Source organism: Pan troglodytes, chromosome 4 (genome assembly GCF_028858775.2).
Source record: "Pan troglodytes isolate AG18354 chromosome 4, NHGRI_mPanTro3-v2.0_pri, whole genome shotgun sequence".
NCBI classification, from domain to species: domain Eukaryota; kingdom Metazoa; phylum Chordata; class Mammalia; order Primates; family Hominidae; genus Pan; species Pan troglodytes.
This window is the reverse complement of record NC_072402.2, coordinates 24,833,790-24,850,001: the sequence shown is the minus strand read 5'-3', so window position 1 is coordinate 24,850,001 and position 16,212 is coordinate 24,833,790. Positions and strand designations below refer to the sequence as shown.

The 16,212-nt window shown below is 42.5% G+C and overlaps 1 protein-coding gene across 16 annotated transcripts; it reads right to left on the bottom strand.

The window, feature by feature from the left end:
• Window positions 1-3,188: 3,188 nt before the first annotated feature.
• On the bottom strand, window positions 3,189-15,023 carry LOC107974658 (uncharacterized). Of its 16 annotated transcripts, none has more exons than XR_010156859.1 (8): window positions 14,558-15,022; window positions 14,118-14,257; window positions 12,125-13,709; window positions 7,160-7,255; window positions 6,808-6,943; window positions 6,160-6,264; window positions 4,336-4,434; window positions 3,189-3,623 (listed from the first exon to the last, which is right to left on the bottom strand). XR_010156859.1 is itself a non-coding variant. In XM_063810265.1 (7 exons), the coding sequence occupies exons 3-6, from the start codon at window positions 12,196-12,198 to the stop codon at window positions 6,198-6,200; spliced, it is 360 nt and encodes a 119-aa protein (XP_063666335.1). In that variant the 5' UTR covers window positions 12,199-13,709; window positions 14,118-14,257; window positions 14,558-15,016; the 3' UTR covers window positions 3,189-3,623; window positions 6,160-6,197. The 16 variants fall into 16 exon arrangements, 7 of the variants coding, with proteins under 7 accessions (XP_063666335.1, XP_063666332.1, XP_063666331.1 ...); XR_010156858.1 differs by having other exon boundaries at window positions 6,160-6,251; window positions 14,558-15,012; XR_010156860.1 differs by lacking the exon at window positions 4,336-4,434 and having other exon boundaries at window positions 14,558-15,023.
• Window positions 15,024-16,212: the final 1,189 nt, after the last annotated feature.

The window sequence follows — 16,212 nt, the reverse complement described above, 5'->3', positions numbered from 1 at the left end:
TCAGGCTGCTCTTGAACTCCTGACCTCAAGTGATCTGCCCTCCTTGGCCTCCCAAAGTACTGGCAATACAGGCGTGAACCACCACGCCCAGCCTATTTATTTATTTTTGGGAAAGAGTCTTGCTCTGTTGCCCAGGCTGGAGTGTAGTGCCACAATCTCGGCTCACTGCAACCTCCACCTTTCTGGTTCAAGTGATTCTCCTGCCTCAGCCTCCCGAGTAACTGGGATTATAGGCACATGCCACTACGCCCAGATAATTTTTGTATTTTTAGCAGAGACAGGGTTTTGCCATGTTGGCCAGGCTGGTCTTGAACTCCTGGCCTCAAGTGATCCACCCACCTTGGCCTCCCAAAGTGCTGGGATTCAGGAGTGAGCCACCACACATATTTTATTTAAACAATCTGCCTCAGAGCCAGTCATTTCCTCTATTTTATTGCTGCTATTCTTCTTCTTTTCTTTTCTTTTTTTTTTTTTGAGAAGGAGTCTCACTCTGTTGCCCAGGCTGGAATGCAGTGGCAAAATCTTGGCTCACTGCAACTTCGGCCTCCCAGGTTCAAGCAATTCTCCTGCCTCAGCCTCCTGAGTAGCTGGGACTACAGGCATGCGCCACCATACCCAGCTAATTTTTGTATTTTTAGTAGAGATGGGGTTTTACAATGTTGACCAGGCTGATCTTGAACTCCTGACCTCAGGCGATCCACCCACCTCGACCTCCCAAAATGCTGGGATTACAGGCATGAGCCACCATGCCTAGTCTTATTGCTGCTATTCTTAATGCCACGTCAGAACTTTATTTTCTTTTCTCCTTGACTATTATTACTTAACTATGTACACTGTACCAGAAATGCTCTCAACAGAGGGTGGAAAACATACAGAATCTTGGAGACAGTGAGTGGGCTAACTGGTAAGTACCAGCAGAGATTCTCATAGGTGCTCATCATAGGTGCTCAGACTGGTGAACATAAAAGAACAATAATCTTTTTTCTTATTCATAATTATATTGACCTTTTCATAACATGAGAGCATATACTTTATATCTGGGACTGTAAGAGATTAATAGCTTTATTTTTATATCTTTTCAATCTAATCCCCAGTTAATTTTTTTTTTTTTGAGATGGGTTGTTGTTCTGTTACCCAGGTTGGAGTGCAGTGGTCCAATCTCAGCTCACTGCAACTTCTGCCTGCCCGGATCAAGCTATCCCCCCACCTCAGCCTCCTGAGCAGCTGAAACTACAGGTGCGTGCCACCACACCTATCTACTTTTTTTATTTTGGGAGAGATGGGGTGTATTAGTCCATTTTCATACTGCTATAAAGAACTGCCAGATGGCCAGGCATGGTGGCTCACACCTGTAATCCCAGCACTTTGGGAGGCCGAGGCGGGCGGACCACTTGAGGTCAGGAGTTTGAGACCAGCCTGGACAACATGATGAAACCCTGTCTCTACTAAAAATACAAAAATTAGCTGGGCGTGGTGGCACACACCTGTAGTCCCAGCTATTCGAGAGGCTAAGGCATGAGAATTGCTTGAACCCAGGAGGCGGAGGTTGCAGTGAGCTGAGATCATACCACTGCACTCCAGCCTGGGTGACAGAGCGAGACTTTGTCTCAAAAAAAAAAAAAAAAAAAAAAAGAAAGAGCTGCCGAATGGATCACTTGAGGTCAGGAGTTTGAGACAAGCTTGGCCAACATAGTTAAAACCCCATCTCTACTAAAAATACACAAATTAGCTGGGTGTGGTGGTGCGCGCCTGTAGTCCTAGCTGCTCTGTCTAAAAAAAAAAAAAGTTTGCAATCTTCATGAGCACACTGACTACAAGAATGTTGAACACTGTCAAGCAAAGAAAACTCAATTTCCCTTCATTTCTCCCAAGTTTGACTTTGAAGGAGAAAGTTTTCTTATTAGGCATTGTTTTTGCTCATGTGCTCAGATACAGCAAGCTAATAAATCTGTCAGAGAAAAATTTACATTTCTCAGGAGATTGAACATTCACACCAGCCAGCATTCCCATCAAGGAACATGAATACATAAATGTACATATACTTGAAACTCTACAGTTGTTGTTTCCAGTGTTTTAAGCTTCAGTTCATGGGCTTGTTGACATATGAGAGTCTTCCCTTTTGAAAGTCCAAACAGATTGAAAAACAAATTGTGAAATCACAGGATGACACTAAGGAATATTGCATCACTCTCCTCCCTGCCTCAACACCCCCACTTCCATTTTCTGCTCAAAAGATTTCCTAACATCTGAGAGCATCATCAGTGTAAGTTGGCATTTAAAAGGGCTGAAATGGTTTTTAAAGCTTCCAAAGCATTTAACCTTAAAAATCATAGATGGAACAAATTTACCACTGAAAGTTAATCTCAGATATGTTTATGTCTTTTATTTATTTATTTTTTGACATAGGGTCTTGCTTTGTTGTCCAAGCTGGAGAGCAATGGCACGATCACGGCTCACTGCAACTTCGACCTTCTGGGCTCAAGAGATTCTCCCTCCTCAGCCTCAAAAGTAGCTGGGACCACAAGCACACACCACTACACTCAGCTAATTTTTTATTTTTTGTAGAGACACGGTCTTGCTATGTTGCGCAGGCTGGTCTCAAACTCATGGCCTCAAGCAATCCTTCCACCTTGGCCTCCCAAAGGGCTGGGATTACAGGGGTGAGCCACCATACCAAGCCTGTTTGCATCTTATTCCATTTGAAGCACAACTAAAAGGAATACTGTTTTGTCATCAAAACAATATTAAGATGGCATTTCTTTTACTTGTTGTTTTTACTGTTTTGATAAGTAGGAAACAAAGAAGTAAAGTTCGTTCTAGTAATTGAGTTGGTTCTAGTAATTTAAAACTAACAGTAAAAGAAAATCACAATGCTGTCAGTTCCAGCGGCCTTTACAGGAAGAGTGGTCGATCATAAATTCATTCTCATTGGTGGATGCATCGCCAACTAGAGGCAGGCCCAACAACAGCTTCTTCTGTTAGAGAGGCCCAAAGCTGGAACATTTCAGATAGATTAGCTGTGTTATAGTCAGTGGATGCAGCCCCAAATAGAATGCTGTTCACACTGAATTTTGACATATTACTCAACAAATAATTATTAGTGCCTGCTATATTAGCTATTATTGTTATTACTATTGTCAACTTTGGTCATTATTATATTTCCAATACAGAGATGAGTGCTCAACACATAGAAAACAATCAGTATGTATTTATTAAATGAATGAGTAGGTGACTTAATCAAGAGATAAGAATCACTACTTAAAGAAGAGTAATTTTGCCCATGTTTTACTGTGTAAAAACAGCACTTGATAACGAGCTATATTTATTTTCTTTCAGAACTCTTCTTTGCTAAAACTTTATTTCTCTTCTGTCTCTACTGCTTAGAGTCAGTGAGCCCACACACTCAGGTTCAGGTTGATTTTCTTCCTATTTGTGGATGTCACCTATGTATCTGCCTTTTCAGGCAGTGAAATCATTCCAAAAGTTCTTGTTGACTGCAAGAGCTTGAAGGCTCTTTATTTGTGAGGGGATGAGAATACTGGCATCCATTGTGTCTTATTTAGTGACTGAAATGTGTGACACTGAGCAAGGCCTTTATCCTCGGGTTGCCTCTGTTTATCCATCTGGAAAAGGAGAAGGACAATACTCACTTGTCTGGTATGGAAGTGATTGCCAAGGACTTTGTGATCCCCACAGAGAAGGTGACATTTTAGTTGCTACATATTACAAATGTTTTCCTTTAATTAATTAGGTGTTCAGATACAGATATTGAGCCAAAAATAAAAAAGGAGAGATAGTCATATAGATTTTAATAATATGTACATGCCTCCTTTATGTGTTAACTTTACATTTGATTATTTATTTTTTCTTTTTTTTTTGAGACAGAGTCTCACTCTGTCACCCAGGCTGGAGTGCAGTGGCATGATTTTGGCTCACTGCAACCTCTGCCTCCCAGGTTCGAGCAATTCTCATGCCTTAGCCTCCCAAGTAGCTGGGACTACAGACATGCACCACCACACCGAGCTAATTTTCCATATTTTTAGTAGAGATGGGGTTTTGCCACATTGGTGAGGCTAGTCTCGAACTCCTGACCTCATGTGATCCACACACCTCAGCCTCCCAAAGTGCTGGAATTACAGGTGTGAGCCACCGTGCCCGGCCAACACGGTGTAGATTGTAGATTATTCTTTAATCTACAATCACAGATTAGAGACCATTTAGTCCAGTATTTCTTAAACAGATCGTGCCTACATTCCCCTGTGTAATTTTTAAGTCTGCACATGCCCTGGCCCCACTTTATTTTCCCCTGGTTAAGAACCAGGGATCAGGACCAACCTCTCTTTTTTTAAGAAGTAGAACACTGAGGGACAGCTGGTAAGTGTAGCATCAGGACAAAAATCCTTATCTTCTGACATCTTCTGATGGGTTTTGTTCCTGTACAATATGAAATATCTAATTTATTTGTTTGTATTGATATATTTCAAGGTAACTTTTTTTTTTTTCTGGAGACGGAGTTTCACCCTTGTTTCCCAGGATGGAGTGCAATGGCACGATCTCAGCTCACTGCAGCCTTTGCCTCCCAAGTTCAAGCGATTCTCCTGCCTCAGCCTCCTGAGTAGCTGGGATTACAGGCATGCTCTACCATGCTGGGCTAATTGTGTATTTTTAGTAGAGATAGGGTTTCACCATGTTGGTCAGGCTGGTCTCAAACTCCTGATCTCAGGTGATCTGCCCGCCTTGGCCTCCCAAAGTGCTGGGATTACAAGCATGAGCCACTTTGCCCGGCCAAGCTAACTTTCTGTATACACATTGGCAGTAACCATTGAAAACTTGTCTGCCCTGCTTTATAGTTCCTAACTATTTTTACCCCTTTCCATTTCTTCTCTAATCTATAAAGGCTTCTGAGAGTCATCTTGCTGGAAATAAATTCAACCTTTTATAAATCTTCAAAGCACATTTAACCTGTATTATATTCAGGTGTTTATCAATCAGTATCGTTCTGCATTAAAGAATTTTTGTCTTCCTTTCCCTAGTTCTCCAAGTCATGAACTCCTGGAAACAGAAGTCAATACACACATTGTCCTTAGAACAATAACAACAAAATAAAAGCTTATGTACCAGGCAATGTGTTAGACCAGTGGTTCTCAAACTTTAACAATCATTAGAATCACCTGGAGTGCTTGTTAAAGTACTTAGTCCTGGGTCCCATCCCCAGAGTTTCTTATTTGGTGGGTCTGGTGCAGTAACAGGAATTTGCATTTCTATCCTATTACCAGGTCATGTCATTTTGAAAAACATTCTTCTGCATGGTCTAAATTTTAATCTTTGCTACTGCTCCAGTAAGTAAGTTTTATTATTCCCATTTTCTTTTCTTTTCTTCCTTTTTTTTTTTTTTTTTTTGAGATGGAGTCTCACTGTCACCCAGGCTGAAGTGCAGTAGCACAATCTCGGCTCACTGCAACCTCTGCCTCCTGGGTTCAAGTGATTCTCCTGCCTCAGCCTCCTGAGTCACTGGAACTACAGGCACATGTTGCCATTCCTGGCTAATTTTTGTATTTTTAATAGAGATGGGGTTTCGCCATGTTGGCTAGGCTGGTCTTGAACTTCTAACCTCAGGTGATCTACCTGCCTCAGCCTCCCAAAGTGCTGGGATTACAGGCAGGAGCCACCGAGCCTGGCCTATTATTCTCATTTTCAAAAGAGTCACACAACTAGTAAATAGAAGGGGTACGATTGAATCCACCTCTTGATAGTGCTTTGGTCTTCCCCTTAGCACACCCTCCCCTTATTTTGGAGTTTCTCTTATATATCATAAGCTCTCAAGAAATATACACGGGATAGCCGGGCGTGTTGTCAAGCCTGTAGTCCCAGCCACTCAGGAAGCTGAGGCAGGAGGATCACTTGAGCCCAGGAGTTCAAAGCTACAGAAAGCCATGATCTCCATGATCGAGCCACTGCAATCCAGCCTGGGTGACACAGTGGATTGCACACTCTAAAAAAAGGAGAGACAGAAATGTACACAGGAGGTCACTGAATTGTTTAGACCTGGAGATAGGCCTTTGCCTAGGTTCAACTGTGACATTGGGCAAATTACATAACCTCCCTCCCACCACATGCCTCAATTTTCTCATCTGTGAATTGGAAATTCATAGTATTTACCTGTAGTACACATTGTAGTTGACTCCCCAAAATTCAATCTATTCCTCTTCCACTTTATAGCAATCAGTGTGGTTCAAGGAATTGCCACAGCTCTGAGAGTAAATTCTAATTAATTCAAATCAATTCAGATAACCCTAATCCTCTGTATGAGCCTTAGTTGATTACACAATAGTATTCCTTCCCACCTCCCAATAGCTACTGTTTAGTAGCTAAGCAACTGACTAAAGTTAAGCTAACTAAAGTTATAAGGAGGAGAAAGATTTTTTTTTCACTTTTTTCATTGTTTGTAGAGGCATTCTCTCTCCTTTGCTCAACATAAATAAGGAGGTAGGGTCTGATGGCCCAACCTACAGAGAGGAGTTGATGTGAAGAGGAATCCAACACTGGATGTCAGGACAGAGGCAGAACCTGGGGGCCTGGAGACAAGGCAGTGATACAGGATTCATCAGCCAAACCTGAAAGTGCCTTCTCTCTAGACTCTCAGTTATGTGAGTCAAAAAAATGCCCCATTGTTTTAGTCAATTGGAGTTTGTTTTTTTTTTCTTCCTGTAACTTATAATCAAACACTCTGATAACCTATGACAAAGGATTAGTATACAATTAAATGAAGTAATGCATAAAGAGGTTGGGCATATAATAAAGACTTACCTCATGTGAGCTAAAACCACGATCAAGGCAGTTTCTAGGCCCAAGAGCACAAGTGACCTTAAATGCCACTGAAAGCTCCCTTGGAGGTGTTCTCACCAGGAGGATTAGAGAAGCCAAAACGACCAGGTGAATATCTCTGTCAATGATAAACAACTTGGCTATAAGAGGAAAAGATTCTAGAATTTATGGGATTATGGAACATGGAATAGAGTTAACTTTAGAAAGGAGATTTACAAAATAAGTAGCAGATATGGATATTGTTAGTCTGTAGCTGATTAAGGCTCTGATTAAGTGAATTGCCCCAAGTCTCAGAGCAGACATAGGCCTAGTCCAAACTTAGAGCTCATATTACTTGCAGTGGATGTTTGTTCTCTTGGCTGTCCCGCAGGCCACCTTTTCCTTCAGGACACTGCTCTCCCACTGCATTACACATGTGACTCGTTTGGGGCTGCCAAAATATATTTGGTTATCTTTTTTTTTTTCAGTAAGCTAATACAAAATTATTGTTTCTTCAATAATTACTTTGCATTTATTGTCATCATTTCATTCTCAAATGTATCAAAATTAAAGTTTAAAAGGGAGGAAAAAAGGATAAGTAGAAGATCCTGATTACCTTTTAGTCATAGATAGTTTCATTATGTTATCTTTTAGGGTCTGGAATACACTGACCAGTGTATTAGACAAAATTTTATGAGAATTGGTTAAAGATATAGGGAAGAAATGTATTTGGAAAAAAACAAACCAAACCAAACCAAAACAAAACAAAAACCATTATTTTGAGAGTAAATACTTTGGGGGGAAGAAGCTTGCAAGCCACCCGAATATGGCCTGGACTCTGGCGTGTGTGTGCGTGCTGGGGAGTGTCTTGGTGTTGGACTCTGGCATGTGTGTGCGTGCTGGGGAGTGTCTTGATGGTGATGTTGTGTCATTGCTTCATTTTTGGCACTCAGTCACTACTCAAGAAAACCAGATTGAAAATTTGGAATCTGTGCTTCAGTTGATTGAAACTGGCCTCCAGTCACTAAGGAAAAAATCAAAACAAAACACACAAGAATTTAGAGAGAATATTTTTCTGCCAAAAAATAATTTTTCCTTTATGCTATTTCTTATTTGGGTCAATACTCCAATGGAAAAAATAGATAGATTGGTCAAGAGTTCAATATAATTTTCTGTGACATTTGAACTAAAGTAACTCATAAAAACTTAAACACAGGAAACTATATCCTCTCCTGCTGATGTATGTGTGACTATTTGTCTCTCTTAAAAGAAAAAAGTAGAAGAAGAGAATTAACTGAATGGTATTTTGTTTTACTTGAAATGTTAAACTAATGTCAAACTAATTTATTTATTCAATAAATATTTATTAAGCACCTACTACATGCTGGTACTACAAGCTAGGTATAGATGCTTGGGATGTATTAATGAGCAAAACAAAACCAGTAGCAAACTTGTACATGCAGATAAGGGTTTCAAATATTGTTGGCATGGGCCAGGTGCAATGGATCACACCTGTAATCCTAGCACTTTGGGAGGCTCTTTAAATAGAGACCCCCATCTCTATTTAAAGAAAAAAGAAAAAAAATTATTGTTGGCACAGTCATAAAAATGGGAACAGTAGACACAGGGAAATACAAGATTGGGGAAGGGAGTGAAGTAAGTGTTAAAAAAACTGTCTGTTGGGTACTATACTCACTACCTGGATGACAGGTTGGATTCATGCATACTCCAAACCTCAGCATCATGCAAAATACCCGGGTAACAAACCTGCACATGTATCCCCTGATTCTAAAATAAAAGTTCAAAAAATAAAAATAAAATAAAAATCACTGGGCTTCTGAGACTCATTTGTGAACTAATTTATTTTCTTGCTATTATTGCTATCGTAATTCTTGGCTAAACAGCTGTTATAATTGCCTCAATTTTGAAAATATCAGGTTTGTTTGTTTGTTTGTTTGTTTTTGAGATGGAGTTTTGCTCTGTCACCCAGGCTGGGGTGCAATTGCGCAATCTCGGCTCACTGCAACCTCCTCCTCCCAGGTTTAAGCTATTCTCCTGCCTCAGCCTCCTGAGTAGCTGGGATTACAGGTACAAGCCACCAAGCCTGGCTAATTTTTTGTATTTTTAGTAGAGGCGAGGTTTCACCATATTGGCCAGGCTGGTCTCGAACTCCTGACCTCCAGTGATCTGCCCGCCTCAGCCTCCCAAAGTGCTGTGATTACAGGCATGAGCCACTGCTCCTGGCCTCAAAATATCAATTAGAATCTAGCTTCCTGCCCTTTGTTGAGCCAGATGATATGATAGGTGAGAACTGGGAAACTTAGAGGAGGTTACGTAGATCTTTACAAAAACAGAGGGGCTGACTCTGGGATAATATGGAGGATACTGGGGAAGAAAAGTATTATTCAAGTGAGGAAGAATCCACATAAAAGAAGAGATTGGGATTTCTTCTTTTTCTTACTTTCTTTCTTTCTTTTTTTTTTTTTTTTTTTGAGACAGTCTCACCCAGGCTGGAGAGCAGTGGCGTGATCTCGGCTTGCTGCAACCTCTGCCCTGCCAGATTCAAGCAATTCTCCTACCTCAGCCTCCTGAGTAGCTGGGATTACAGGCACACACCACCATGCCTGCCTAATTTTTGTATTTTTAGTAGAGATGGGGTTTCACTATGTTGGCCAGGCTGGTCTCGAACTCCTAACCTCAAGTGATCCTCCCACCTCGGCCTCCAAAAGTGCTGGGATTACAGGTGTGAGCCACCGCCCCTGGCCGACAATATCTTCTTGACAGAGGATTTCAACTGGAGGTCAGTTTAAGATTTTTACAATTGTCAAAAGAAGAGCAGGGTTTAAAAAGGCTGAGATACACTGAGCCATAGAATTATATCATTAAACATATGGCCATTGTCATACCTTGGAAAAATTGCTGGCTCTATCAGGTGCAACCTAAGTTATAGTAGTAGAAGTAGTAATGGTTTCAGTGTGTTGTCCAGGGTTTTTTTCTTTTGTAAAAAAAAGTAGTAATGGTAATAATAATGAAAGAAATAGTAGTAGTAATGACTTCTACTTACAAAAAGCTTACTGTTGGCCAAGCACCATTCTAGACAGTATTTCACTTTGAAAATGTCAATTATAATCTAGTTTCCTGTATCTTTATGAAATATTATTACTATTATTATTATTTTTAAGGCAGGGTCTCACTCTGTCATCCAGGCTGGAGTGTAGTGGGGCAATCATGGCTCACTGCAGCCTCAACCTCCTAGGCTCAGGCAATCCTCTGGCCTCGCCTCCTGCATAGCTGGGATATAGGCAGGGTCTCCCTTTGTTGCCCAGGCTGGTCTCGAATTCCTGGACTCAAGCAATCCACCCACCCTGGCCTCTCAAAGAGCTTGGATTATATGCATAGGCCACCATAACTAGCCTAGTTTTCTGGATTTTGTCAGTCAAATGATGATAGGTGAGGAGAACTGAAGAAATTTACAAGTTACATTGATCTTTATGAAAACAGGTGGGCCGACTCTGGGATAATTTAAGTCACAGCTCTTCTGTGGGGTGATTAGATTACTTGCACAACATTACAAAGATCTTCATCTATTCTTGGATGAATCTGTTGGGCATGGACCACTAGAGGAATAATAGATGCTCTATCATTAGGGATTCTAATCTACTCTGAGGAGAACAAAGAGCCTTTTACTCTCAGAATCAATTCTCAGGACCTCTACCTAGTTCAGAAGAGGCCTCCTCTGGTTAAGAGACCACATGCTGCCCGGGTGCGGTGTTCACGCTTGTAATCCTAACGCATTACGAGGCCGAGGCAGGAGAATTGCTCGAGCCCAGGATTTCAAGACCAGTCTGGCCAACAGAGTGAGACAATATCTACAAAAAAAAATTTAAAAATTAGCTGGGTGTGGTGGTGCACCCCACTGTACACACCTGCAGTCCCTACCTTGGGAGGTCGAGGCGCAGTGAGCTGTGGTTAAACCACCGCTCTCCAGCCTGGGCAACAGAGCAAGACCCTGTCTCAAAAAAACCCCCAAACATATGTAAGCATATTCATCTACAAAAAATTGTTTTAAAGTTAAAAAATAAAAACAAAAATAAAATAAACAACAACAATGAAAAGAAAACCAAGAGACCCCATGTGTCCTGAGGTCCTGAGGTACTAGAGAGTCTCTAGACCCACCTAAGAGCAGAAACTTTTAGTCTATTTGAAACTCTAATTACAGAAGGAAACAAGTACCTTGGTGCTTTTGTCTTTGCTTGCAAATACAACAGAAAACTAATGGTAACTTTCTTTCTTTCTTTCTTTCTTTTTTTTTTTTTGAGACAGAATCTCACTCTGTTGCCCAGCCTGGAGTGCAGTGACATGATCTCAACTCACTGCAGCCTCCGCCTCTCGGGTTCCAACGATTCTCCTACCTCAGCCTCCCAGGTAGCTAGGATTACAGACATGCACCACCATGCCCTGCTGATTTTTGTATTTTTAGTAGAGATGGGGTTTCACCATGTTGGCCAGGCTGGCTTACGAACTCCTGACCTCAGGTGATCAGCCCGCTTAGGCCTCCCAAAGTGCTAGGATTACAGGCGTGAGCCACCGCACTGGCCGTAATTTCTTTTCTCTTCCTTTCTCTGCTTCTTTCTTCTCTTCTTCCCTCCCTTCTTCCTTTCCTTCCGCCCTCCTTTCCTCCTTCTCTCCTTCTTTCTTTTCATGAATCTATTCAACAAACAAGTATTTAGAGCAGGAGTGTTCAATCTTTGGTTTCCTTGAGCCACATAGAAGAATTGTCTTGGGCCACACATAAAATACACGAACACTAACAATAGCTGATGGACTAAAACACATACACACAAATCTTATAATGTTTTAAGAAAGTTTACAAATTTGTGTTTGGCTGCATTCGAAGCCATCCTGGGCCACATGTGGCCCATGGGCCTTGGGTTGGACAAGCTTGATTTAGAGCCTCCTTTATGCAAGGCCAGGTGCTAGATGCTGGGGCTGCATGATGAACAGAGGAAGGCCCCTGCCCCGGGAGACACAGCATAATTCCCTTATGGTGTAGAACACATGAGCCATGAGGTCAGGAGCTGTGGGGTCTTGTTCACCACTGTACCCTCTACCCCTACCTAGCACAGCACATGGCAATAAGTACATGCTCAAAAATACTTTGAGTGAGTGAATACAAGTTGAGTGCTGCCGCACTGATTAAAGGGTGCTCTTGAAGTCCCTCAGCTGGTAAATGCCACCCTGCAGACTGCCCAAGTTCCCCTCAGGAAAAACAGAACCAGTGTACATTCAGATCTTAAGAGTGGTCATCCGGAATACGTACCTTATGAAAAAGTAAGGATATTCAGGTTCAGTAATGATATACTTGGTTTGCAAATAACACACGTTCGTTTTCATGTTGCTAAAGACTCCTTGCTAGGAAACGAAACACTTGTAATTTAATATGCAATGTTCTCAAGAGTCTGAGGCCAAACCACCTCAAGCTGTGAATGCCTTGGCTCTGAAGAGCCAGTCAGGGTCAGGGCAGGGCAGCACTTGGCCTGATGCTCCTCCAGAATAAACCAAACAGCCACAGGAAGTGGTTTCTGTGATTCAGTAGGTGGCACACTTCCTTTTGAGTCAGAACTGAATCACAGCTGTGAGAGGCGAAAAAGACCTATTTCTTTATCCCATACTTTTTTCCCTATTCCCAGTGGTAAATTTATCACAGACTGTGATATAATGTATCCTGTTTAGTTTAGCGTATTTAAGCAAACAAAAAAAATTTGGCAAATCAACTATGGGGAAGCAAGAAAGGAGGGGAAAACACAGCCGACTGAAATTAATCCAAACGTCATTATGTCGTCACAGGGCCATATTCTCAGAGGTGATTGAAAGAATTGCCACAGTGATTTTGCTGGGGTCATTCAGGCCCCTGGTTCTCTCAACTGGAGTCTGACCCATTTCCAGTGAAAGCGGTTAGATCACACTTACATAAACTGTGTTGCTTCAAATGGGCCTGCCCTCCTCTTCACTCACTGACCCTGGCTTGCTTCTTGGCATGTCTGCTGGAAGGCCATTCTCTGTCTGTCCCAGGCATGGCCCTAGTTCAGCTGTGGGTGAAATGATCCTGTTCTGAATGTACTGAATGCTGCTGGCAATGCTGTAAATTGTTGTGAGGCTTAAGGAAAAACCCTGTAGATATCAACAAGTCATAAAAACAGGCGTATTTTCTCCTCGTCTCTTTCCCACTGTGTGTTTTATTCTTCAATATTAACAGTTCTGGGAATGTAAATGTATTTAACTATATTTTCCTCTGATGAACTAGATTTTAGTATATAATTTGTGGCTTCCTTCCATACCAATTTGTTCATATTGATAGCATGCTTCAGAACAAAGCTTCAGAGCTCAGGCTATAAATCCTATAACACTCTTGGAAGACCAGTAACCAGACTGGAACCAGAAATCTTATTGCCATGTTAATATGTCATTTTCCTTCTGTGAAATATTCCAATAATGTAAAGAATGCAAGATTCAAAGTCACATAGACCCATGTACACGTTTAATCTACACCAAAGTTTGTGGAGCTGTGTGACCTTCAATAAGTCTCTTAACCTCTCTGAGCCATAATTTCCTCAGTCTGAAAAATGGGATGCTAACATAAGGCCAACATTACAGTGAGAACTAAATAAAACTTTTACATAGTGTCTAGGACAGCTCCTAGCTCATATTTAGTGTTTAAAATAAGCCTCTGATCTTTCTCTTTATTTACAATACCTTTTCATTGGGAGATGAGGACAGCATTTGGACACAACTGTACAGGCACGCTAAGTCTCATCCTTCCAAAGACGTCAGTCACATTCAGCCCCTTTAGCAGTTTCATCAACAGCACGTATAGCACATGTGATAGCAAACAGCAAGTTGGATTCCTTAATAAAGCAGTAAAGAAGGTCAGCCAGGATGTAGGCTTTAAAGCCAAGGCCAGCTCTTCTGGGCAGGACAGTTGTGGCTGATGTATGACAGCCAAATGTAATGAGAGTCCTCATTTGACATATTGAAGGGAGCACCTCAAGGATGGGCAGGGAAAAGAACCATCAGCAGTACTCACCACCAGAGCAGCAGTGAGTGCCCAGGTCAAACTGGACAAGGGCTGGCAGACAGGTGGAAATGCGAATACATCATTAGATTTGAAAAGGCCTTTGGCAGGGCACAGTGGCTTACGCCTGTAATCCCAGCATTTTGGGAGGCCAAGGCGGGTGGATCATGAGGTCAGGAGATCGAGACCATCCTGGCTAACACGGTGAAACACCGTCTCTACTAAAAATGCAAAAAATTACCTGGGTGTGGTGGCAGGTGCCTGTAGTCCCAGCTACTCAGGAGGCTGAGGCAGGAGAATGGTGTGAACCCGGGAGGTGGAGCTTGCAGTGAACCGAGATCGCGCGCCACTGCACTCCAGCCTGGGCGACAGAGCGAAACTCTGTCTCAAAAAAAAAAAGAAAAGAAAAGCCCTTTTAAAATGTCCATCCTCCCATAACCCTTTGAAGCCTCCCACGTCCCCCCAGTTCCTCCCAAATGGCATATAAAAAGGGTGATGGCTTTTAGACAAAGGCAGTAGTACTCCCCAAACAGTTAAGGTCCAGAACATCATCTTGTATATACCTGTCTTAGAGCTATCACGTTGTGTACTGGAGTTTCCTGATTACATGACAGACTCTTCTGCTAGACAAACTCCTGAAGACAAGGAGTGGGTCTTATTCATCCTTTAGCCAAACCTTACCTGTAGCTCAGCATGTAGCCCATGGTAGATGCTGAACCGATTTTGTTAACGTGAGAGAAATACAAGAAAGCCAAGTCAGAAATACCATTGTTGCTGTTAGAAAACTTCAAAGAGGAATTTGTGGTCTCTGGTGCCAAGGTCCCATAAGAGTTCCAGCTGGGTGAGCTTCTCGTGAGGAAAGGAGCCAGAAGTCAGAACCCATAGTGTGACAATATGAGAGAAAAGAGGATGAAAGCTGTTCTTAAATTGCACCTGTCTAAGGCAATCCGAGCTTGACACATGGTTTCTGGAGGTCTGGGCATTGTCTGAGTGGAGTGTTGATTGTATGTCTCCTGGAGGCTTCTGTTTAAATAACTGCCAGAGCAGGATGACTCAGCAGCCGGAGGATGAGATGCTCTTGATCTGCCTCCCTCGTTAAGTGACAAATCACATTGCCCTGGGTGTCTGTGGCAATCTCTGATATGACACACTCCTTCCTGCCAGCCCATCAACCAGGGTGGCAAGTCGCAGTTACTAATCTGGAGACTGATCAAAATTGCTGACAGGCAAGATCCCATGCTCCAAGTGTGGAGAATCATCTTTAAAATGAACTCTTGTCAATCTTGTCAATAGATTTTCTTTTTTTTTTTTTCTTTTTTGAGACGGAGTCTCGCTCTGTAGCCAGGCTGGAGTACAGTGGTGTGATCTCGGCTCACTGCAACCTCCACCTCCCGGGTTCAAGTGATGCTCCTGCCTCAGCCTCCCTAGTAGCTGGGACTACAGGCGCATGCCACCACACCCAGCTAATTTTTGCATTTTTAGTAGAGACGGGGTTTCACCATGTTGCCCAGGCTGCTCCGGAACTCCTGACCTTAGGTGATCCGCCCACCTCAGCCTCCCAAAGTGCTGGGATTACAGGCGTGAGCTACCACGCCCAGCCTAGATTTTGTTACTGAGACTGAGTCTCACTCTGTTGCCCAGGCTGGAGTGCAATGGTGTGATCTTGGCTCAGTGCAACCTCTGCCTCCTGGGTTCAAGCAATTCTCTTGCTTCAGCTTCCTGAGTACCGGGGAATACAGACGCCTGCCACCACACCTGGCTATTTGTATTTTTAGTAGAAACGAAGTTTCGCCATGTTGGCCAGGCTGATCTCAAACTGCTGACCTCAAGTGATCCGCTCGCCTCGGCCTTCCAAAGTGCTGGGATTCTAGGCATGCGCCACGGCACTCAGCCTTGTTTCTGAAATGTAGAGACTGATTTTACATTTCTAGTCTGTCTCCATATCAAAGACTCCCTATTGTCTTCAGGATAAAGTCGAAATTCAATATCCTGGCCATTAGGGTCCTATAGGAACTTATCTATACCTACCTTCCTAGCATAATAGAATCTTAACTTGTTTTGCTTTTTTTTCTAGTTGATATTGGCTTACTTCTGTTTGTTTCTTTGTTTTTGTCCCTGGCAGATAAACGGTGACAGGACAAAGCTTTAAGAACGTGGCCTAGAGGCCAGGTGTGGTGGCTCACTCCTATAATCCCGGTACTTTGGGAGGCCGGAGCATGCAGATCACTTGAGGTCAGGAGTTGGAGACCAGTCTGACCTAATATGGTGACACCCCGTCTCTACAAAAAATCCAAAAAATTCAGATGTGTTGGTGCACTCCTGTAATCCCAGCTACT

Excerpts from the sequence above, each read along its gene's own strand:
- LOC107974658 (XM_063810263.1), bottom strand. The coding sequence starts at position 12,198 with ATGAAAACGAACGTGTGTTATTTGCAAACCAAGTATATCATTACTGAA. Across the intron at positions 6,944-7,159 it reads AGAACAAACATCCACTGCAA|AGATATTCACCTGGTCGTTT; the intron begins GTAATATGAGCT and ends TATCATTGACAG. Across the intron at positions 3,624-6,807 it reads GTGGTTTTAGCTCACATGAG|ATGGATAAACAGAGGCAACC; the intron begins GTAAGTCTTTAT and ends CTCCTTTTCCAG.